The sequence below is a fragment of the Brassica napus genome, chromosome C7, assembly GCF_020379485.1.
Source record: "Brassica napus cultivar Da-Ae chromosome C7, Da-Ae, whole genome shotgun sequence".
NCBI lineage: Eukaryota > Viridiplantae > Streptophyta > Magnoliopsida > Brassicales > Brassicaceae > Brassica > Brassica napus.
In genome coordinates, this window is record NC_063450.1 from 54919599 (window position 1) to 54938083 (window position 18485).

The following is an 18485-nucleotide window of genomic DNA, read 5'->3' on the forward strand; positions in this document are numbered from 1 at the left end:
AAAACCATGAGAATCCCTTCTCAAAATATTTTATGATTTTTAATCTCTTTAATAAAATACAAATATTTATATATATACAATCATACATATAGTTAAATATTTTGTTTGAGAAGTTTTCATTAATGTTGCTCTAAGACCAATGGTTTCTCATTTTGAGGTAAAATATATAAGATGAATGAAAAACTTTTCCAAATGTGTATTATATCGAAGGAAAATAAGTTTATGAATTGAATTTTTCAAATTTCGAACAATATTCAAAACTTCATTATAGTGTTAACCTTTTTTCTTTATAAATTGGTCTTTAAAATTTTAAATAGTTTTATTTTATACCTAAAAAGATTCAATATTCATGTTTTATACTTTAATGAAATTATTAATACTTTCATAATATAATTATAAAAATAAAAATATATTTGGATAAAATTTGAAAATTAAGTAAAATAAAAAGCATTATTAAAATAAATAATAGAATACATTTCTTTTTGAAGAAAAAATGAAAGAGACTACTGAAAATAAAAATTCATTTTTGATGGAAAAATGAGAGCTAGGAACCATTGGGGGTTGGATTAAGATTAACCCCATCAAACCTATATAACTACATGTTCACGACATCACTATCCACCGTAGCAAAGCCTTCTTCACGCCTATCCATAATGCTCTCCCTTAAACCGCATGTATTCATGCCTTCTGAAAAATGAAAACTAGTTTCACCATTAATACACACTGATCATCTATATAACAGCACATGATTGATGATTCAAGACTGCCTATACAGTTAAGTTGACTAAAGATAATTGCTCATAACCGTAGAAACATAAATAAAGCATGCATGCAAGTCAGACTTAAGAGTCACATATAGGCGTAATATTTAAGGTGGTTGGGATCGCGCTGTAGAATATATGTACCCGTCTGATCAGATTCATTAAGTTTATTTAAAAGTACTTGAACGCGCTTCCCAGTCTAACCTATGGCTGGTAGGTCCCTTAGGGGGGTGGATGAGCTGACCAAAAATTATATCCGTATAGACTTATTAGATGTGTCAAGATCGAATTTTTATGCGTATGTATAAAAGTCTCCCGATTACCGCATTAGTGGTGGCTGGAGACTGAGATGGAAGTTTCTTCTCCGCGGCCTTGGAGTTATCCTATGAATCCTGGGGCGTGCCATTGCTTTCCTCTTTTGGTGGAGTGCCTTGTTCAATGCCCACTATTTTCAGAATCACAAGGATCCTGATAGGCCATGGAGGGTTTATACAAGAAGAGTTGGAGGAAGAAAGCAATGAGATATTAGAGAGTAAATGGCGGGAGTTTGTTACAAGTTAAAATAAACAAATAATAGATCATTGTACTTGGGCCTTGACTATAAAAGGACCCAAGATTACTTTACGGGGAGGATGCAAACAATTGGATTTGTATGGGCTTGTTATCTCAATTGGAGATACAAGATAGGCTTAGAGCTCTGATCTGTAGAGTCTAAGAGGGGTGGCTGGGCGGTTAAACATCAATATACACTATAGTTCTTATCAAATTGGTGCGGTGAGCTGTGTTGATGCAGGACAGGCACCCCATTGCGTATTTTAGTCATGCATTGACAGAGAAAGAGCAGTTGAAGCCAATCTATGAAAGGGAACTGATGGCTATAGTTTTGGCCATTCAAAAGTGGAAGCATTACTTGTTGGGCAGAAGATTTTTAGTCCGTACAGATCAACATAGTCTGAAGTATTTGTTGGAGCAACGGGAGGTCACTTTGGACTATCAAAGGTGGCTAACAAGGATCATGGGCTATGATTTTGATATTGAGTATAAAGTGGGTAGTGAAAATAAGGTGGCAGATGGCTTATCACGTATTGTTCAGACAGAGAGTTACACGCATTCGTCTCTTCTGTTGGCGATAACAGTACCAGCCAATTTGCAGCTTCAAGATCTGTATACTGAGGTGGATGGTGATGCGCTAATTCAGTCGTTGCTACAGAAGTTGTTGAATAAGGAGGTGGTAAAAAATGGTTATACCGTGTCGGCAGGGAGGTTGTTTTACAAGCAAAGATTGGTGATTCCTAAAGATTCGAAGTTCATACCACTGATCTTGCAGGAGCATCATGATGGGTTGATGGGGGGTCACTCTGGTGTGTTGAAGACACTGAGTCGAATAAAAGGAGTTTTTTATTGGTCGGGAATGCGGTTGCGAGTTCAACAATATGTGGCTGAATGTGCGGTTTGTCAGACCCACAAATATTCCACATTGTCACCGGCTGGGTTGCTGCAACCTATTGAGTTACCATCAAAGATTTGGGAGGACATTTCAAAGGATTTCATTGAAGGTTTACCTTTATCCAAGGGAGTGAATGTGATAATTGTTGTCGTCGATAGGCTTAGCAAATACGCCCATTTCATTGGCCTGCGACACCCTTTCACAGCGGCTGATGTGGCAAATGCTTTCGTTCAAGAGAATGTCAGGTTGCATGGATATCCCCGATCTATTATATCGGATCGTGACAGGATTTTCTTGAGCAATTTTTGGAGGGATTGTTTCAAGCTAGCAGGTACTAAGTTGCGTTTCAGCACTTCCTTTCACCCACAATCTGATGGACAGACAGAGGTCTTGAACAGATGCTTGGAGACATATCTAAGGTATTTTGCATCTTCCCATCCGAAGGCGTGGGCAAAATTTCTATCTTGGGCTGAGCTGTGGTATAATACTTCGTTCCACACTTCCTTGCAATGCACTCCGTTTCAGTTGGTCTATGGGAGAGAGCCGCCAACATTACTGCCTTATGAGAAGGGTTCGACAGCTAATTTCGAATTGGAGAGGCAATTGAAGGAGAGAGATGTCATGCTGGAACAAGTGAAACAACATTTACTGCGAGCACAGAATGTGATGAAGTCCTCAGCTGACAAACATAGACGTGATTTGGAGTTTGAAGTAGGTGTTATGGTTTATCTGAAGTTGAGACCATATCGCCAACAGTCGGTGAGTCGTCGCATCTGTCAGAAACTTGCAGCGCGATTCTACGGACCATTTGAGGTTGTCGAGAGAGTTGGTAAAGTGGCTTACCGTTTGCGTCTTCCTGCTACATCTAAGATATATCCGGTGTTTCACATTTCCCAACTCAAGCAAGTGATTGGACAAGAGCATGCAACATTGTCGTTACCTGTTTCACTTTCACGCGAGGATGAGGTTATTATTTCACCAGACACATTGTTGGAGACTCGATATGATGAGGATGGCCATTTAGAAGTGTTGGTGCAGTGGAAGAATTTACCGGTTCATGAAAATTCTTGGATGCGTGTGTCTGCGTTGAAGCATCAGTTTCCGGATTTTCCACTTGGGGACAAGCTGGTGCTACTCAATGGGGGTATTGATAGGTCATAGAGGGTTTATACAAGAAGAGTTGGAGGAAGAAAGCAATGAGATATTAGAGAGTAAATGGCGGGAGTTTGTTACAAGTTAAAATAAACAAATAATAGATCATTGTACTTGGGCCTTGACTATAAAAGGACCCAAGATTACTTTACGGGGAGGATGCAAACAATTGGATTTGTATGGGCTTGTTATCTCAATTGGAGATACAAGATAGGCTTAGAGCTCTGATCTGTAGAGTCTAAGAGGGGTGGCTGGGCGGTTAAACATCAATATACACTATAGTTCTTATCAGATCCATTTGAAGAAAAAGAAACTAATCTATCTTCAAGGTAGCAGCAATTCAAACGGAGACGAAGAGTAATGGAATAATTGAGATGGGAGGAACCTTATCAATCAGTAATCGGACGACATGGATAAGATAGATTGGTCTTATTTATCCTCGCCCTCTCTTGATTGGCTCCTATGGTATACTAAAACAAAAAATATGTATTATGGTCTTGTGTCCTCATTCATCTACTCTTCCAAAGTCCAACCTCTTCATTGATTCATTCATTGATGTTGCATAGACGGAGGTAAGGGTTATCGTACTCGACGTACTTGGACCAGTAAGGTTTGTACTTGGCAAACGCCAAACCCAGCCATGGCTTGTAGTTCCCATTGTAATGCACAACCGCTGCATTCTCTATAGCTGTCTGGTTGAGCGCTGGGTCATAGCCTAGCCCCAGCACGTGCCAGCTCCGCTCCATTGCATAGGTCAGGTTGTAGAATGTGATTAACCCCGGTGGCAACGAACCCAGCTTCCACAGCGTTCTATCCTCATTCTGTTGTTGTATCCATTAAATATTATAAAGAGTGAGTGAGTCATTTCTATCACACGAAAGCTAACTAAATTGTCTTAACTTTTGTAATTCGCCTTACCATGTCTTGCCAGTAATGATATATCCCAGTGATGTTCCTTTTCCTCCACTCTCTCAGGTCAAACATATTCATGCCAAACGCCCACCCGCAAGCCCCCGCATCGAAATTCTCTGAGATCTTTGGATTAGAGAAGTTGAGGTACTTGTCAAATCTGTGGAAGCTTTCTTTACACGTCTCCACCGCGCCATTCACTTTTCCTTGCATGTCTACTTCCCATAGAGGTGCCAGGTCTTTTTGCACCACAATGTCATCGTCAAGAAACAGGATCTTGTCCAGCTTCGGATACACCTCAGGTAGGTAGAATCTCAGATGATTCAGCATCGATAGGTACTTTGGGTTTCGGTACTTGAGATTGTCTGCGCCAGCAGAGATAGACGAAGGATGGTTTGCTTTGAAATAGTATTCTTTAAGCCTTGCGGATTCAAGCTGCCGTAGAACAGAGCAGTAAGAGGAGTTGAGCCACTTAAAATCATTGATGTTCTCAACTTGAATCGTGGCATCAGAAGGAGCATTGACGCGAAACCACATCTTCATTGCAGCAAAATTCAATTTGTCTGTTACTATATGGAAGACATGCTTCTCCGGTTGCTTGGCATTCAGGACAGTGGAGTTGACCACGACTGATGTTGCCAGGACGTTATCTGAAAAGATGGCATAGTGATAGAGAGAAGGATCTTCAAACTTGGCATCCTTTTTGACTACATCCTCCTCCTCTTCATTGAAACCGAGAAGAAAATAGTCTGCCGCTAGCTGCAGACTCAGGCAATGCAATGGCTGTGGAAATGTCTTGGCGGCCAGCTGAATTAAGAAGGTGCCCTTTTTCTTTAGTCCATCTACATTGCGTTCAGTGGATTGAAGCATGGCCCGAAACTTCTTTGCAAGTTCATGGCAGTCATATAACTCGTCTTTTGCAAGAGAGAGAGCATGGCCCATGGCTTTTGCTTGTTCAAGCGCTCTAGCAAGCGATCAAAAAGGAATAAAATCAAACAAAGATTGCTGGTTACTGAGCAGAGGAATGTGATAAAAGAAAAAAAAAACAAGTACCTTGAAGGAAGGTCAGCATCAGAAGTTGCTTTTCCCAGAACACGTTGATTTTCTCTACTCTGCTGCGTCAAGAAAAGGTAGAGATTGGATGCATTTTTGGATTTGGCGATATGGGCATAAGCTTTAGCCATAATGATCTGGTCTCTCATAAGCTTCAAGATAGCATCAGCGTTGGGGCTCTCATAGTCTCTCCTCCATATACTGTATTTGCCAACGAGAGAGTTTTCAAAGGTCATTGACTTGTGAATGGCAGCTTCTTGCATTTGCTTATCAGATTCCTTATCTTGTTGGATCAGCTCCAGAGTCCGTTGAGCTCTCCTTTCTTGACGTAAACTCTGAAAAGGTAATATACATACACATATATATGTTACTACAATCCCAGTCAAAGGAGGAAGAAGAAGGGTATCTGACAGACATACAGACAGAGAGATCACCTGACGCTTCAGTTTTGCAGGGCTTGTAAACTCCACGTGTGGAAAATGGTTGTCGGTCTGATTAGTTGAAGAATAACTTGCACTCTCTTCCATTCTAGAATCATTTTGAAATGAATCCCGCGGTGTCACTAGCTAATTCCATTTTTATTTTATTTTTAAATAAAAAGTCAGCAACCAGGGTAGAGAGAAATTCTTGAGCAAGCAAATCTAACAAGATGTTTCTAGCTTCTAGGAGGAATCAGATAAGTAGATGAACTGGATTGTAAAAAAACGAAGTTTATGAGAGGTAATTCCATTGAGAGTGGTGCTATGTGGGATCAATGGTTGTGTTAATGAATGAATGTAACCTGAGAAGGAGGTTTGTTGTTGTTGGGGGGAAGAAGAGGATGGTGGAAAAGCCAAGAAGATGAAAGATCACCCATTTTGACACTACCAAGGCGTATATTACCGTGATGGTCACTGTAGGTGGCAACTATGTTCACATCCTGAAGATAATTAAATTAAAATAAATAAATAAATTGATTGATTGATTAAAAAGGAAAGGAGGGAGGAAGCAGAAATGGAAAGAAGCAATAAAATACTTTGAGATCTGGATCGTAGTGAAGTGAGGAAGCACTAGTAGTAGTACATCCAGGACAATCTTGCAACGGACGACGGTAAGCTTGAAGTTCTCGGTGGTGGTGGTGGCTGCTGCACAAGAAAGGAAAGCATCATAAGAAGAAGAAGAAGAAGAAAGAGTAGAGTAGGTCGAAAAGGAGGAGGAAGCGGAAGATGAATCACTTACGCTGCTTGTGACTCTCCACCCACATGATGTAGCAGCAATACCTGCAAATGTCTCGACCAAAACAAACTATAATCCAATCTAGGCCAGTCGCAATCAGATCCCCGCGCAGAAATTCAGCTAAAGAGAGAGAGAGAGTAAGAAGGTACCAGCGATAAGAAGAAGGCTTGAATTAGAGAAACGAAGCATCTCGGCATCATCATCTGGATCTGCTCCCCGGCGACTGTGAGAATCGCAACTTCCTTTCTTAAAATAGATAAGACAAATCAGTCGAGCGGTTTTTGAAACCTGCACGTGCTGCCGTTTCGTGTAAGAAGAACCACACGCACTTTTTAAGTATAAAGACGACTTTGACTTTCTTTTCTTTTTATTTTAAAAGCCTTCCTTCATTGTTCTTCTTCTTCTCCCCAATTTACAACAGACAGAGAGAGAGAATGTGCATAGCAGTGTTCTTATGGCAATCGCATCCGCTTTACCCTTTTCTTCTCTTTTTGAACAGAGATGAATATCTCAACAGGTTAATTGATTGATTGGAGTTTCCATTCGAAAGTTGCCTGCCTCCTTTTATTAATAATATTAAGAAAATCTCAGGGCGACGGAGGCGCTGCGTTGGTGGCAAGACGGAGAGACGCTTGGAGGCAGAGACCTCGTGGGCGGCGGGACGTGGCTCGGATGCAACAGGCATGGCCGTATAGCTTTCCTCACCAATTTCAGGGAGACCTCCTCCATCCCCGATGCTAAATCCCGTGGAGATCTCCCTCTTCGTTACTTGCAGGTCTCTCTCTTACTTTTTTTTTTAACTTTTGTTTCGGATCCTGAGTCTCTTTTCTTTCTTTCTTTTGATCAGAGCCAAAAGAGCCCTGCCGAGTTTGCCGAGGAGATCGAAAAGGAGGCTTCTCTCTACAACGGTTTCAACCTCGTTGTCGCTCATGTCTTCTCCAAATCCATGTTTTACGTTACCAACCGGCCACTCAGCCAGCAGCAGCTCGTGACGCTAGTCTCTCCGGGGATCCATGTCCTTTCCAACGCCAACCTCGACTCTCCTTGGCCCAAGGTGCACCCCTTTCCACTTCTTTTCTATTTCTCCACCTCCTCACTTCACTTGCTCTTCTCCTCTGCCTGCAGTGTCTGAGGTTGAGAGACGGTTTCAATCAGCTTCTGACCCAACACCCAGGTGGTGAATTCCCCGTTAAGACTATGGTTGAGGAGGTGATGACTGATACTGTCAAGGACCAAGAGCCTGACCTGCCTCACGTTTTCCCACCTGACACCGAATACCATCTCAGCTCTATCTTCGTCGACGTTCCTAGACCTGCTGTAACACCCCTTCCTTTCTTTTACATTTTTGCTCTTTCTATGAATGAATATATGAACATCCAGTCTCATGGCACAGGGGCGTTATGGGACCAGAAGCATCTCTGCGCTCACCATCAAGTCCCATGGCCAGGTCTGTTTCTACGAGAGGCATCTTGAACCAGGCGGTGGTTCCTGGAAGGAGCTCACTCAACACTTTGTCATACAAAATCAAACCTCTACTTGACCCTCTCTTATTCCTTTCTTTTATCACACAAATCCTAAAACTCTCACATTTGTAATATGTGCGTGTGTCTAAATAATACAGAAAACATAGTTCATGTCTTTTATTCCAACCATCATCAACATACAAATACAATCACAGATCAGATACAAACACATATGTATAATGGCACACTTCACACGTAATTGGACGCAAGTGAAAAAACCCTCTCACATTACACTTTGACAGAGAAGATCTCACTCAGTGAACTCCAAGTTCCCGACACAGCAAGAACCACGCCCAGTCCCACTATGGCCATGTCCAGGCTCCATTGCTTCCACCCCATCTCTTCCTTGAACACCAGCAAATGAAACAAAGCAGGTAACACAAACCCTAAGATGCAGCAAGTGCTGCTCCCCACCAAGGACAAAAAGTCTGTAAAATTTGGCACAAAGAGAGCCACCAAAGTCACCGCCAAGACTAGCAGCCATCTCAGCCACGCAGAGTACATCCCACCCGAGAACCGCCTCTCCACTATCTCAAATACTGGATTCATCATCAATGGGAAGGTGAAGAAGAGGTTGATGCAGAGGCCAAGCTGAACAATAGTGCTGATAAGTCCTGCCCCCAAGTTTCCGGTGATTATGTCCATGGTGTCCTCACCGAAAGCCAAGTAACCTAAGAAACCAAAGGCTATGTATATCAAAGAGATGAAGCCCATGCCGAGTGCCAAGACTTTGCCAAACTTGTCCTTGTCTTTCATCTCCGATTCAAGAGGCAAGACCATTCCAACGCCTTCGAAAGAATAAACAGCGACTCCCATCCCATAGAGGAAGAGCGAAAAACCACCAAAGGCAACAACGTCAGGCCTTTGCTTGAGTATAATAATGGAATCCTCAACAACGACCACAGCCATAGCGGCAAGATCAACAACGTCGGCGAAGATGCTAAGAGGAGCCAAGTGAGTGAGGGTCTTGATGGAATTAAGACCAAGCTGGAAGGGGAAGCATCCCCAGATGTAGAGACTCTTAGAGGAGAGGCCCAAGAATTCAGAGCCGAGGCGTGTAATCTGATGCCTGAGACTGGTGGGGGAATCAGGATCAAAGATATTGGCTAGAGTGGTGCCGATGAAGATAAGATAACCGACGCAAAAGCCAGCTTGAGACAAAATGATAAAGAGGTCAACGACGAGCCTCCCAAGGGAGCCGCAGACGGCAAAGCCAAGGTCACCAAAAGAGCCGATCTTGGAGAAACCGCCGCCGTTGAAAGAGTCGAGCCTGCGGCGGGTATGAACGAGAAGCATCATGCAGTGATGGGTCAAAACGGAGACGGAGAGGAGAAGGAGGACACCCATGAGCCATCCGGTGCGCTTGAAGGCGTAAGGAAGACCAAGAACACCAGCGCCGACGACAGCAATGAAGACGTTGGCGAAGGTCTTGAACTGGCTGGAGAGAGGGGGGGGTGACTTGCCCAGAAGAAGAGGCGTGTCCTCCCTAGGAGGTGGCATTTTAAGGGAATAAGAGGAGGAGGAGGAGGAGGAGCTAGAAGCTTCCTTGGCAAACCCCATCTGATTAATGGAACAATTGACAAGGAAGCAGAAAGCCTTCTTCTGAATCTGAATCTGAATCTGAATCAATCAAAGGAGATAGCAAAGATGAGATGGACGAGCCCAGACAGGAACAAGAAGAAGAAGACGAAGACGAAGACGAAGATAATTGGATGAATTGCGTGTCGACTTGGTGGAGTCCGAAACGACACCGTTAATTGGAAAACGACACCAATCAAAAAAAAATAAAATAAAAATTTGACAAACCAAAACGACGCCGTTTCAAACAACAACAAAAAAAGAAAAAAAAAACAAGTCGGATGGATAGCTGAGCTGAGCTCCCGGCGGCAACCTCCTCCTCCTCCAAGACCGCAGCGCATTCTCTCTCTCATCATCTTGGTAAGAGAAATGGCGAGGGTTCCTTGTGACTTGAGATTTCTTCTCATACCGGCAGCTTTCATGTTCATTTATATCCAGGTCGGAATCTAAATCTAAATCCCTCGGGATCTCATGATTTCGTAATTCTAATCTTTTAAGAGTGTGTGTGTCTTTTTCTTTCCACTAGATGAGGCTTTTCCAGACGCAATCACAGTATGCAGATCGCCTCAGCTCAGCTGTATGTTGTTTATATATAAACCCTAACCAATCACTGCTTCTTGTTTGTTTGTTTGTTTGTTACCATTGGTACCTATGTGTGTGTGTGTGTGATTTGTTTTTATTTTCATGCAATCCTCTCATTACTTAGGGAGGGTTGTCTCTTGCTGTGGAATATTTGTTTTTTAGTTTTGATGCTCTCTCTGTGATCTGCAGCTCGAGTCAGAGAACCATTGTACTAGTCAATTGCGATCCCTCATTGATCAAGTAAGCACTAAACAGTCCCGGATTCTCGCTCTCGAAGGTAAGTTATCTCAATCCCTTTCCCACTTCTTCTTTTCCCTTTCCCACTTTTGTCTAATCCTTTCTTGTAGATTTGAAGAACCGCCAGGACCAACAACTCGTGCAGCTTAAGGATCTTGTCCACACCTTTGAAAGTTCGCCCCTAAAATTCTCTCTCTCTCTCTTTGAATTTTGGTACTAACTCTCCTTCTTTTATTCTCTGCCAGGTAAAGGGATAGCAAAGCTCACTGAAGGTGGACAGGTCTGTATTATAGCTTTTCTTCTTAGTTGCCTGCCACTTGCTGTCTGTCACTTTCTATAAAACCTCCCTCCCTCCTTATTCTTATTCTTTTTAGCAGGTGCCTCTGGCAGCTGTTGTGATTATGGCCTGCAGTCGTGCTGACTATCTTGAACGCACTGTCAACTCTGTTTTAAAGTCGGTTTTACTAAAACTTGTTTTATTTCTTTTCTTCTACTTACTTTTTTCCTTTTTTTCTTACAGATATCAAAGTCCCATTGCTTCAAAATATCCTCTCTTTATATCTCAGGATGGATCTAATCAAGCCGTCAAGAGCAAGTCTTTGACCTATACTCAACTAACGTATATGCAGGTAAATCTGAAATCTAGCTCGTGTGATGTTGTTTCTCCTTATTTCCTCATCTAGATAAGTGATGAGATGATGGCGTCTTTCCCTCCTTTTAGCACTTAGATTTTGAACCAGTCATCACCGAAAGGCCTGGCGAACTGATTGCCTACTACAAAATTGCACGTAATCACTGGTTTCTCCTTTCTCTACCTCCCTCCAGCTGCATTCACTGAAATACTTCTTTTAATCCAGGTCACTACAAGTGGGCACTAGACCAGTTGTTTTACAAACATAAATTTAGTCGAGTGATTATACTAGAAGGTGAGTAGGCTTTTTTTTAACTTTCACCCCTACTTGCTCTTGTGAGTAGTATTGCCTAAGGGTTTCTCTCTCTCTCTCTCTCTCTCTTTAACAGATGATATGGAAATTGCTCCAGACTTCTTTGATTACTTTGAGGCTGCAGCTCGTCTCATGGATAGGGATGAGTATGTTACCTACTAAAGCTACACTCTTATGGCATTTAAGTTCCCGCTGAGTATACAAGTAATTTTTTCTTCTTCACTATTTCTCATTCTTATCTGGGTGGAAACATGTATTAGAACCATTATGGCTGCTTCATCATGGAATGATAATGGCCAGAAGCAGTTTGTGCATGATCCCTGTAAGATTCTTCTTCTTTTTGCTTACCCACGCTCTTTCTTTTCCCTATCTTCCAATATCTCATTATGTCCTGCTCATGATGCTAAAGCTAAAATTATCTGCAGATGCACTTTACCGATCAGATTTTTTTCCTGGCCTGGGGTGGATGCTGAAGAGATCGACTTGGGATGAGCTATCACCAAAGTGGCCAAAGGCATATCCTTATATACGTTTATCAATTTCAATGGCTATGGTTTGTCGCTTCTAAGACTTTCCTTAACAAAATATACACTTATTGGGATGATTGGCTGAGATTGAAGGAAAACCATAAAGGCCGCCAATTTGTTCGACCAGAAGTCTGCCGAACATACAATTTTGGTGAACATGTTGGTACCTGAGACTTAAGAGTTTCCATTGTTATAGTTGCACTTGTCTGATTGATTATTTTGATGTCTGTTGAACCAGCCTGGTCTCACCGCATATGACTGTTCACTTCTTTGTGAAAAATGTAGTATAGCAGCTTTGTCCTATAATATCTTGAGACACAGACGTAGACAGTCAGGACTGCGTTTCCCCCTTATTCATATAACCTTGTCATTTTGCAGGGGTCTAGTTTGGGACAGTTTTTCAGTCAGTATCTGGAACCCATAAAGCTAAACGATGTGAAGGTAAGTGTGTTCTTTACTCTCTTTTTTTTTGTTGCCTGACTACTTTATCACAGGTTTTCTATTCCAATTATAGGTTGACTGGAACGCAATGGACCTGGGATACCTGACAGAGGTAGAACCATATCCTTTGTATCTTTTTCACCTGTTTTTAGTGAACAAATCTTGTTTTTTTTTTTTTTTTTTTTTAACTTGGTTCTCTCTCATGTCTACAAAGGGAAACTATACCAAGTACTTTTCTGGCTTAGTGAGACAAGCACGACCAATTCAAGGGTCTGACCTTGTCTTAAAGGCTCAAAATATAAACGGCGATGTTCGTATCCGGTATGAAGACCAAGCAGAGTTTGAACGCATTGCAGGGGAGTTTGGCATATTTGAAGAATGGAAGGTAAATTGATCTTCTTAGACCCAATCAGTATAAGAATTGGTCTAAAGTCACATTTGTGTACCCATCCATTGTGTAGGATGGTGTGCCCCGAACAGCATATAAAGGAATAGTGGTGTTCCGAATCCAGACTACTAGACGTGTATTCCTGATAGGCCCAGATTCTGTGATGCAGCTTGGAATTCGAAAATCCTGATGCAAAACAAAACACATGTACTTTCTCCAACCCTAAGCATCTTCCAGATCCCTATCCATTTGTTGTAGTTCTATGCTGACAGATTGACTCGCAGATGAAAGCAAAGGAAGATCATTTCGACCACAGGCAGCCTTTCTTCAAACAGCTGTTTGCACTTTTTGGCTGTATAATTCAAGGATGAGTTTGTAGACAGGGGGTGGGGGTTAAATTTAACAGCTAGAAAGCTCTGGTGGCCTGTGTCATAGGTTTTAAAGTTAAGGGAACCCACTCCTTTAAAGGAGCAGACTTAAAACACATTTCAGTCGTTATATAACCTGGTTGTTTTGTTGGTTGGTTGGTCTTACACGAACGCAAAATCGTTATATGCACTCTTTCTTCTTCCCACTTCTCTTGGGTTCGATATCAATAGTGTGATCCATGTTGCCGCCATATTCTTATATCCTTGGTCGTGGACTGGAGAGGAGATTATGGGCCTTTACGACCAAACTAATTCAGTTTTGCTTCAAAGAAGCTTTTTATTCCGTGAAATGCACGCATTAAATGGCCAACGGATGTGGACTCTGGATTAAGATACTATAAAAGCAGGTCTAGAAAAAGAGACCTGTGGAAGAAGCAGAGTCCCCTGCATTTTTAGAATATTCTAATAAAAGAGACTATTTTATATAAAGATCTGTTGATGACTATTAATCAAAGATTCATTCTCGTTTTGTTAATAATTAGACAGGATGGCAAACACAAAGGATACAATCTGACTGAATTTCTTCCACCATATCTATCTATCTATTTATCATCTTTGCCTGGTAATTTACAAATCCATCTCTTCCTCTGTTTCTGTTTTATCTCTGCCATGCCAAGTGCGATTTTTGCTCTGGGAGGTTGTCGAGTACATGTGCTGCTGCAAGTTTTGGCCTCTGTGCTAAATTTGCATTCCATATTATTATTTTTCAGATCGTGCTATGTGCCCTGCTCTGTTTTCCTCTGATGACAAATTGATTTGTGAGGGGGAGGCGAACTAAGTTGGTAAGGGATTGGATTATGATTACATGTCACGTTTCACTTACAAGCCGAACCATATTTCTAAAACATGCAAGTCTTTTTGTTTCAGGACACAATGAAGCATAGCGGTGGGAACCAAGCATGCTTCGTTCTTGGTCAAAAGACCCCAAGCATCCGAGATCTCTATTCCTTGGGACACAAACTAGGCCAAGGACAGTTTGGGACCACCTACATGTGCAGAGAGATCTCAACAGGGCGTGAATACGCGTGCAAGTCTATAACAAAACGAAAACTGATTTCAAAGGAAGATGTGGAGGACGTGCGCAGGGAAATTCAGATCATGCACCACCTGGCTGGTTACAAGAACATTGTCACCATTAAAGGCGCTTATGAGGATCCACTGTATGTTCACATCGTCATGGAGCTCTGCTCAGGTGGGGAACTTTTTGATAGAATCATCCAGAGAGGGCACTACAGCGAGAGAAAAGCAGCTGAGCTGATTAAGATCATTGTTGGTGTTGTTGAGGCTTGTCATTCGCTTGGTGTCATGCATAGAGATCTAAAGCCCGAAAATTTCTTATTGGTGAATAAGGACGACGACTTCTCTCTCAAAGCCATTGATTTTGGGCTTTCCGTGTTCTTCAAACCAGGTTAATTCATTATGTTTCAGTAAGTTATAGAATTTTCAAACTTGCTCAATCTGAAACTTTCAGGTCAAATATTCGAGGATGTGGTTGGAAGTCCTTATTACGTTGCTCCTGAGGTTCTGCTCAAGCACTATGGACCAGAGGCTGATGTGTGGACCGCAGGGGTCATACTGTACATATTGGTGAGCGGAGTCCCTCCCTTCTGGGCAGGTACGCACCCAAATGAAACAACTGTTGATATATAGTAATAAAATACATTCTTTTAAGTATCTTTTCTTTTGTTTCTAACACCAGAAACACAGCAAGGGATATTTGATGCAGTGCTGAAGGGACACATTGACTTCGACTCTGACCCTTGGCCCCTAATATCTGACTCCGCAAAAGACTTGATCCGCGGCATGCTCTGTTCCCGGCCCTCTGAGCGCCTCACAGCTCATCAAGTATTGAGTATGTTTAACCAGTTCCTACTTGTTTCAGGTAATATATGTATCTGCTTTCTTACCCAGCCAGACTTTTGCAGGGCATCCTTGGATTTGTGAAAATGGAGTTGCGCCAGACAGAGCACTTGATCCTGCGGTGCTTTCTCGTCTTAAGCAGTTCTCTGCCATGAATAAACTAAAGCAGATGGCTTTAAGAGTACGCAAAGCTTCTGCTTCTTTTCTTTTATCGTTTTATTACCAAGAAATATCCATGAATGTCTTCTTCTACTGGGGTTCAGGTAATAGCTGAAAGTCTCTCTGAAGAAGAAATAGCCGGACTAAAGGAAATGTTCAAAGCAATGGACACGGATAACAGTGGAGCGATAACATTCGACGAGCTAAAAGCTGGGTTGCGAAGATATGGTTCTACCCTCAAGGACACTGAGATCCGTGACCTAATGGAGGCTGTAAGCACTCTAAACTTTGATCTGTGTATCTATCTGCTTGAAATCAGTATGTTAAAACTCTGTGACTTACCAGGCAGATATTGACAAGAGTGGGACCATAGACTATGGTGAATTCATTGCTGCAACAATCCATCTGAACAAATTAGACCGTGAGGAACATCTCCTCTCAGCCTTCAGCTACTTTGACAAAGATGGGAGCGGTTACATCACAATTGACGAGCTACAGCAAGCGTGTGCTGAACAGGGGATGAGCGATGTCTTTCTAGAAGATGTGATCAAGGAAGTCGACCAAGACAATGTGAGATACCAAAACATATCCACTGGCTTGGAGATAATATGGTCAAAGGCCAAGGGATCATTTTCTTCTGCTTCTTTGTTTCAGGATGGAAGGATCGATTACGGAGAGTTTGTAGCGATGATGCAGAAGGGCATTGCAGGAAGAACAATGAGGAAAAGCATAAACATGAGCGTCAGGAACAATGCTTAGTGGCTAACATGCAATCTCACGGTTATGTACAGGTTAGGCTTTCTAACTAGGGTAAATTCCATCAACATCTTCCTAAACTGACAGTCTAGACCGGTGTGCGTGAATCCCTCGCTGTTGACAGAGCTGAGCCACGAGATGCAAAAGTTACAAAGCTCCTCCGTAGGAAATATGGTTTGCGTAGTCGTCTGGATCCTTCCTAGATGTAGAACCAACAGGGCTTAAGTGTACTGATTATGTATTAACAGATAAAACTGAACCAACATCATAACATAATGAGATCATTGTAATTTGACTTTATATGCACACATCCTACAAAAGAAGATTACTGTACTGATGATGATTATACATGCAGTCTTGTTTGATTCATGGGTTCAGATCTTATTGACTGATTGTACACGTTTGTTACAGAAGCTGAAATGTTGTGTGATGCAACAATAAAGGAAGACCCTTATAGCTCATCTCGTGAACCACTCTTGCTTTCATATGATGCGTAAGCTTTGATTATTGAAACATACACGTCAATGCCCTTCAAGTACTCAGCTTTACCCAAATACTGCAACAAATCACAAAAACCACCTGCGTTAGGGAATTGACAAATGATGAACCAATAAAATGACACATAAATAAATATGCACCTCGTTGTGGTCATGAAGCAAACTCGGGGTGTTTGAAATGGGAGAGAACCCAAACGCGGGAACGCCAGCGTTCCGGAAGTAGCGAGCATCTGTTGATGCAGGGAAAATCTCTGGCTTACTAGTCCTACCTCCGGCTTCCTTGACAGCATTTTCAAAGAGCCTCCACCACGGATTTGAATCATCTGCTGCTGTAAGGAGGGGATCCCCCGAATGCTTCCGCTTGAACTGCCGCAGCTAACACTTAAAATTAGTTAAAGCTGTCACTGTGTTGCTGCTAGGCCTGAAGAGGGAGGAGATATGGAAATTACCTCAAAAGACATGTTGCGCGCAGCGGGTGCCCACTCCTCCACCAAACGTCTTTCAAGAGCTTCAGAGTCAACATTGGGTGGGACCCGAATGTCGAAACCAGCTTCTGCCTCAGATGGTTGCAGATTCATCACGAAACCCTTGGAGAGAGAGAACGAATAAAGAGCCAAATTTTCAGATGAGATTCATAATAAAAGACATCCAACTATTCTATCAAGAAAATGGAGGAGACAAGTTACGGTTGGGGAGGGAGTGCCAGCCTTGAGGAAGGCCATGTTAACGGAGACCACATGGCCTTCAGCAATGCCACCAGCTTTGAGCAGATCGAATTGGGAAGCTCTGAATCGACGAATACTCTCAATGCTTTTGAGGAGATTCTCAATAGCAGAGTTGTCATAGAGCTTGGCACCGTGGCCAGGGGGTCCTTTAGCCTTAATCACAAGCCACCAGGGACTCCTCTCTCCATAGAATACTCTGTAACTCTTACTAGGCGATGGCAGACCTGTAAAGAATGTCATTTTGCTAGTTAACATAAAAATAAATAAATAAATATTCCTTACTTACCTTCGTCGAGCACGATTCCAACGTTCAAGCTCTTGAAGAGGTGGGATTCAGCGAACTTCTCGGCTCCATCGTGGCCGCCGATCTCTTCATCGGGGACGAAGGAGAGATAGACGGATCGGATTGGGTGGAAGCCAGAAGCCTGGAGCTTGCGTATGGCCTCGATGTACTGCATCCCAACACACTTCATGTCCTGCGAACCTCTGGCATATATGTCTCCTTGGTTGTCCATGTGAGCGTGGAGCGGGTGGTGTGTCCACTTGGATTCCTCGAAGGGAACCACATCGGTGTGGGAGTTGAGGAGAATGGCAGGCAGGGTTGGGTCAGAGCCTACCCATTTGAGGAGAAGATGCGGCTTTCCCTTAACGAACTCGTTCGTCTGAGATTCGAGTGACAGCGACTTCGCCTGAGAATTTATAAAGTCAACGGCTTTGTAGTAATCGGGTTTTGGCTGAACCGTGTCGATTCGTAGATACTCCTGGAATCTGGAGACTATCGCCTCCCCGTCGTCAGCAGCCGCAGAAAGGATGCATAGAGCAAGGATAAGAAGACTCATCATGGCGAAGCTCAAGATTCTTCTCCAACCACCACTAGCCATATCCATAGCCATAGCCATTGGAGAGAGAGAGTGTAAAGGGAAGAAAGAAAATGTCAGTTTTGTGAATAAGGGAAATAATAAGGGCGAAAGCAAGAAACAAAGCGAAGCATCCCTTAACACTCACTCAATTTGAATGTATGAGGAAACTGGCCTTCTGGCGTACGACCTCACTGCACTCTACTTCCCGTAAAGGACATCATAGCCTGAACTTTTTATTTTATTTTGATTTTCTCCTAATTAGTTACTAGTAGATGATAACAATGGTTTCGCTTCTCTTGTTATATGATCTTCATCGATGACCGTGAATACAAGTTCCTCGCTTATTTTCTTCTCTCACTTTCAGGCAGGCCTTTGAATCTTGGTTTATTCTACCAGAATCATGTACATCCCAACAATATAGTAATATCCTCCCCCAATTCTTT

The 18485-nt window shown here is 42.5% G+C and overlaps 6 protein-coding genes across 13 annotated transcripts; 3 read left to right on the plus strand and 3 right to left on the minus strand.

The window, feature by feature from the left end:
• Positions 1 to 3657: 3657 nt before the first annotated feature.
• Positions 3658 to 6924, minus strand: LOC106433263 (probable galacturonosyltransferase 3). 4 transcript variants are annotated; one of them, XM_013874108.3, is made up of 8 exons: positions 6687 to 6924; positions 6541 to 6581; positions 6338 to 6443; positions 6104 to 6241; positions 5757 to 5888; positions 5323 to 5657; positions 4279 to 5233; positions 3658 to 4181 (listed from the first exon to the last, which is right to left on the minus strand). In XM_013874108.3, the coding sequence occupies exons 1-8, from the start codon at positions 6738 to 6740 to the stop codon at positions 3906 to 3908; spliced, it is 2037 nt and encodes a 678-aa protein (XP_013729562.1). In that variant the 5' UTR covers positions 6741 to 6924; the 3' UTR covers positions 3658 to 3905. The 4 variants fall into 4 exon arrangements, with proteins under 4 accessions (XP_013729562.1, XP_013729564.1, XP_048619430.1 ...); XM_013874110.3 differs by having other exon boundaries at positions 5757 to 5850; positions 6338 to 6446; positions 6687 to 6863; XM_048763473.1 differs by having other exon boundaries at positions 5757 to 6011; positions 6338 to 6446; positions 6687 to 6863.
• LOC106433268 (transport and Golgi organization 2 homolog) lies at positions 6898 to 8175 on the plus strand. Its single transcript, XM_013874119.3, has 5 exons — positions 6898 to 7054; positions 7129 to 7312; positions 7385 to 7591; positions 7663 to 7854; positions 7931 to 8175. The coding sequence occupies exons 1-5, from the start codon at positions 6972 to 6974 to the stop codon at positions 8075 to 8077; spliced, it is 813 nt and encodes a 270-aa protein (XP_013729573.1). The 5' UTR covers positions 6898 to 6971; the 3' UTR covers positions 8078 to 8175.
• LOC106433267 (amino acid transporter AVT3C) lies at positions 8151 to 9839 on the minus strand. The gene has a single exon (XM_013874117.3). It carries the CDS (start codon positions 9618 to 9620, stop codon positions 8289 to 8291), a length of 1332 nt encoding a protein of 443 aa, XP_013729571.2. The 5' UTR covers positions 9621 to 9839; the 3' UTR covers positions 8151 to 8288.
• A 7-nt stretch (positions 9840 to 9846) lies between these two features.
• LOC106433266 (alpha-1,3-mannosyl-glycoprotein 2-beta-N-acetylglucosaminyltransferase) lies at positions 9847 to 13276 on the plus strand. 2 transcript variants are annotated; one of them, XM_013874115.3, is made up of 18 exons: positions 9847 to 10076; positions 10165 to 10215; positions 10410 to 10497; positions 10568 to 10630; positions 10703 to 10737; positions 10832 to 10911; positions 10978 to 11086; positions 11179 to 11245; positions 11315 to 11383; positions 11478 to 11547; positions 11662 to 11723; positions 11827 to 11917; positions 11994 to 12087; positions 12307 to 12369; positions 12443 to 12481; positions 12584 to 12754; positions 12831 to 12964; positions 13042 to 13276. In XM_013874115.3, exons 1-17 carry the CDS (start codon positions 10008 to 10010, stop codon positions 12945 to 12947), a joined length of 1338 nt encoding a protein of 445 aa, XP_013729569.1. In that variant the 5' UTR covers positions 9847 to 10007; the 3' UTR covers positions 12948 to 12964; positions 13042 to 13276. The 2 variants fall into 2 exon arrangements, with proteins under 2 accessions (XP_013729569.1, XP_013729570.1); XM_013874116.3 differs by having other exon boundaries at positions 10835 to 10911.
• A 247-nt stretch (positions 13277 to 13523) lies between these two features.
• LOC106433264 (calcium-dependent protein kinase 26) lies at positions 13524 to 16327 on the plus strand. The gene is made up of 10 exons (XM_013874111.3): positions 13524 to 13747; positions 13896 to 13967; positions 14053 to 14593; positions 14657 to 14800; positions 14885 to 15037; positions 15111 to 15226; positions 15309 to 15476; positions 15550 to 15774; positions 15859 to 15995; positions 16085 to 16327. Exons 3-9 carry the CDS (start codon positions 14059 to 14061, stop codon positions 15961 to 15963), a joined length of 1446 nt encoding a protein of 481 aa, XP_013729565.1. The 5' UTR covers positions 13524 to 13747; positions 13896 to 13967; positions 14053 to 14058; the 3' UTR covers positions 15964 to 15995; positions 16085 to 16327.
• Positions 16216 to 18420, minus strand: LOC106433265 (aminoacylase-1B). 4 transcript variants are annotated; one of them, XM_013874114.3, is made up of 6 exons: positions 18188 to 18420; positions 17469 to 18055; positions 17144 to 17406; positions 16907 to 17044; positions 16599 to 16832; positions 16216 to 16516 (listed from the first exon to the last, which is right to left on the minus strand). In XM_013874114.3, the coding sequence occupies exons 2-6, from the start codon at positions 18022 to 18024 to the stop codon at positions 16412 to 16414; spliced, it is 1296 nt and encodes a 431-aa protein (XP_013729568.1). In that variant the 5' UTR covers positions 18025 to 18055; positions 18188 to 18420; the 3' UTR covers positions 16216 to 16411. The 4 variants fall into 4 exon arrangements, with proteins under 4 accessions (XP_013729568.1, XP_048619431.1, XP_013729566.1 ...); XM_048763474.1 differs by having other exon boundaries at positions 16599 to 16823; positions 18188 to 18304; XM_013874112.3 differs by having other exon boundaries at positions 17469 to 18311.
• Positions 18421 to 18485: the final 65 nt, after the last annotated feature.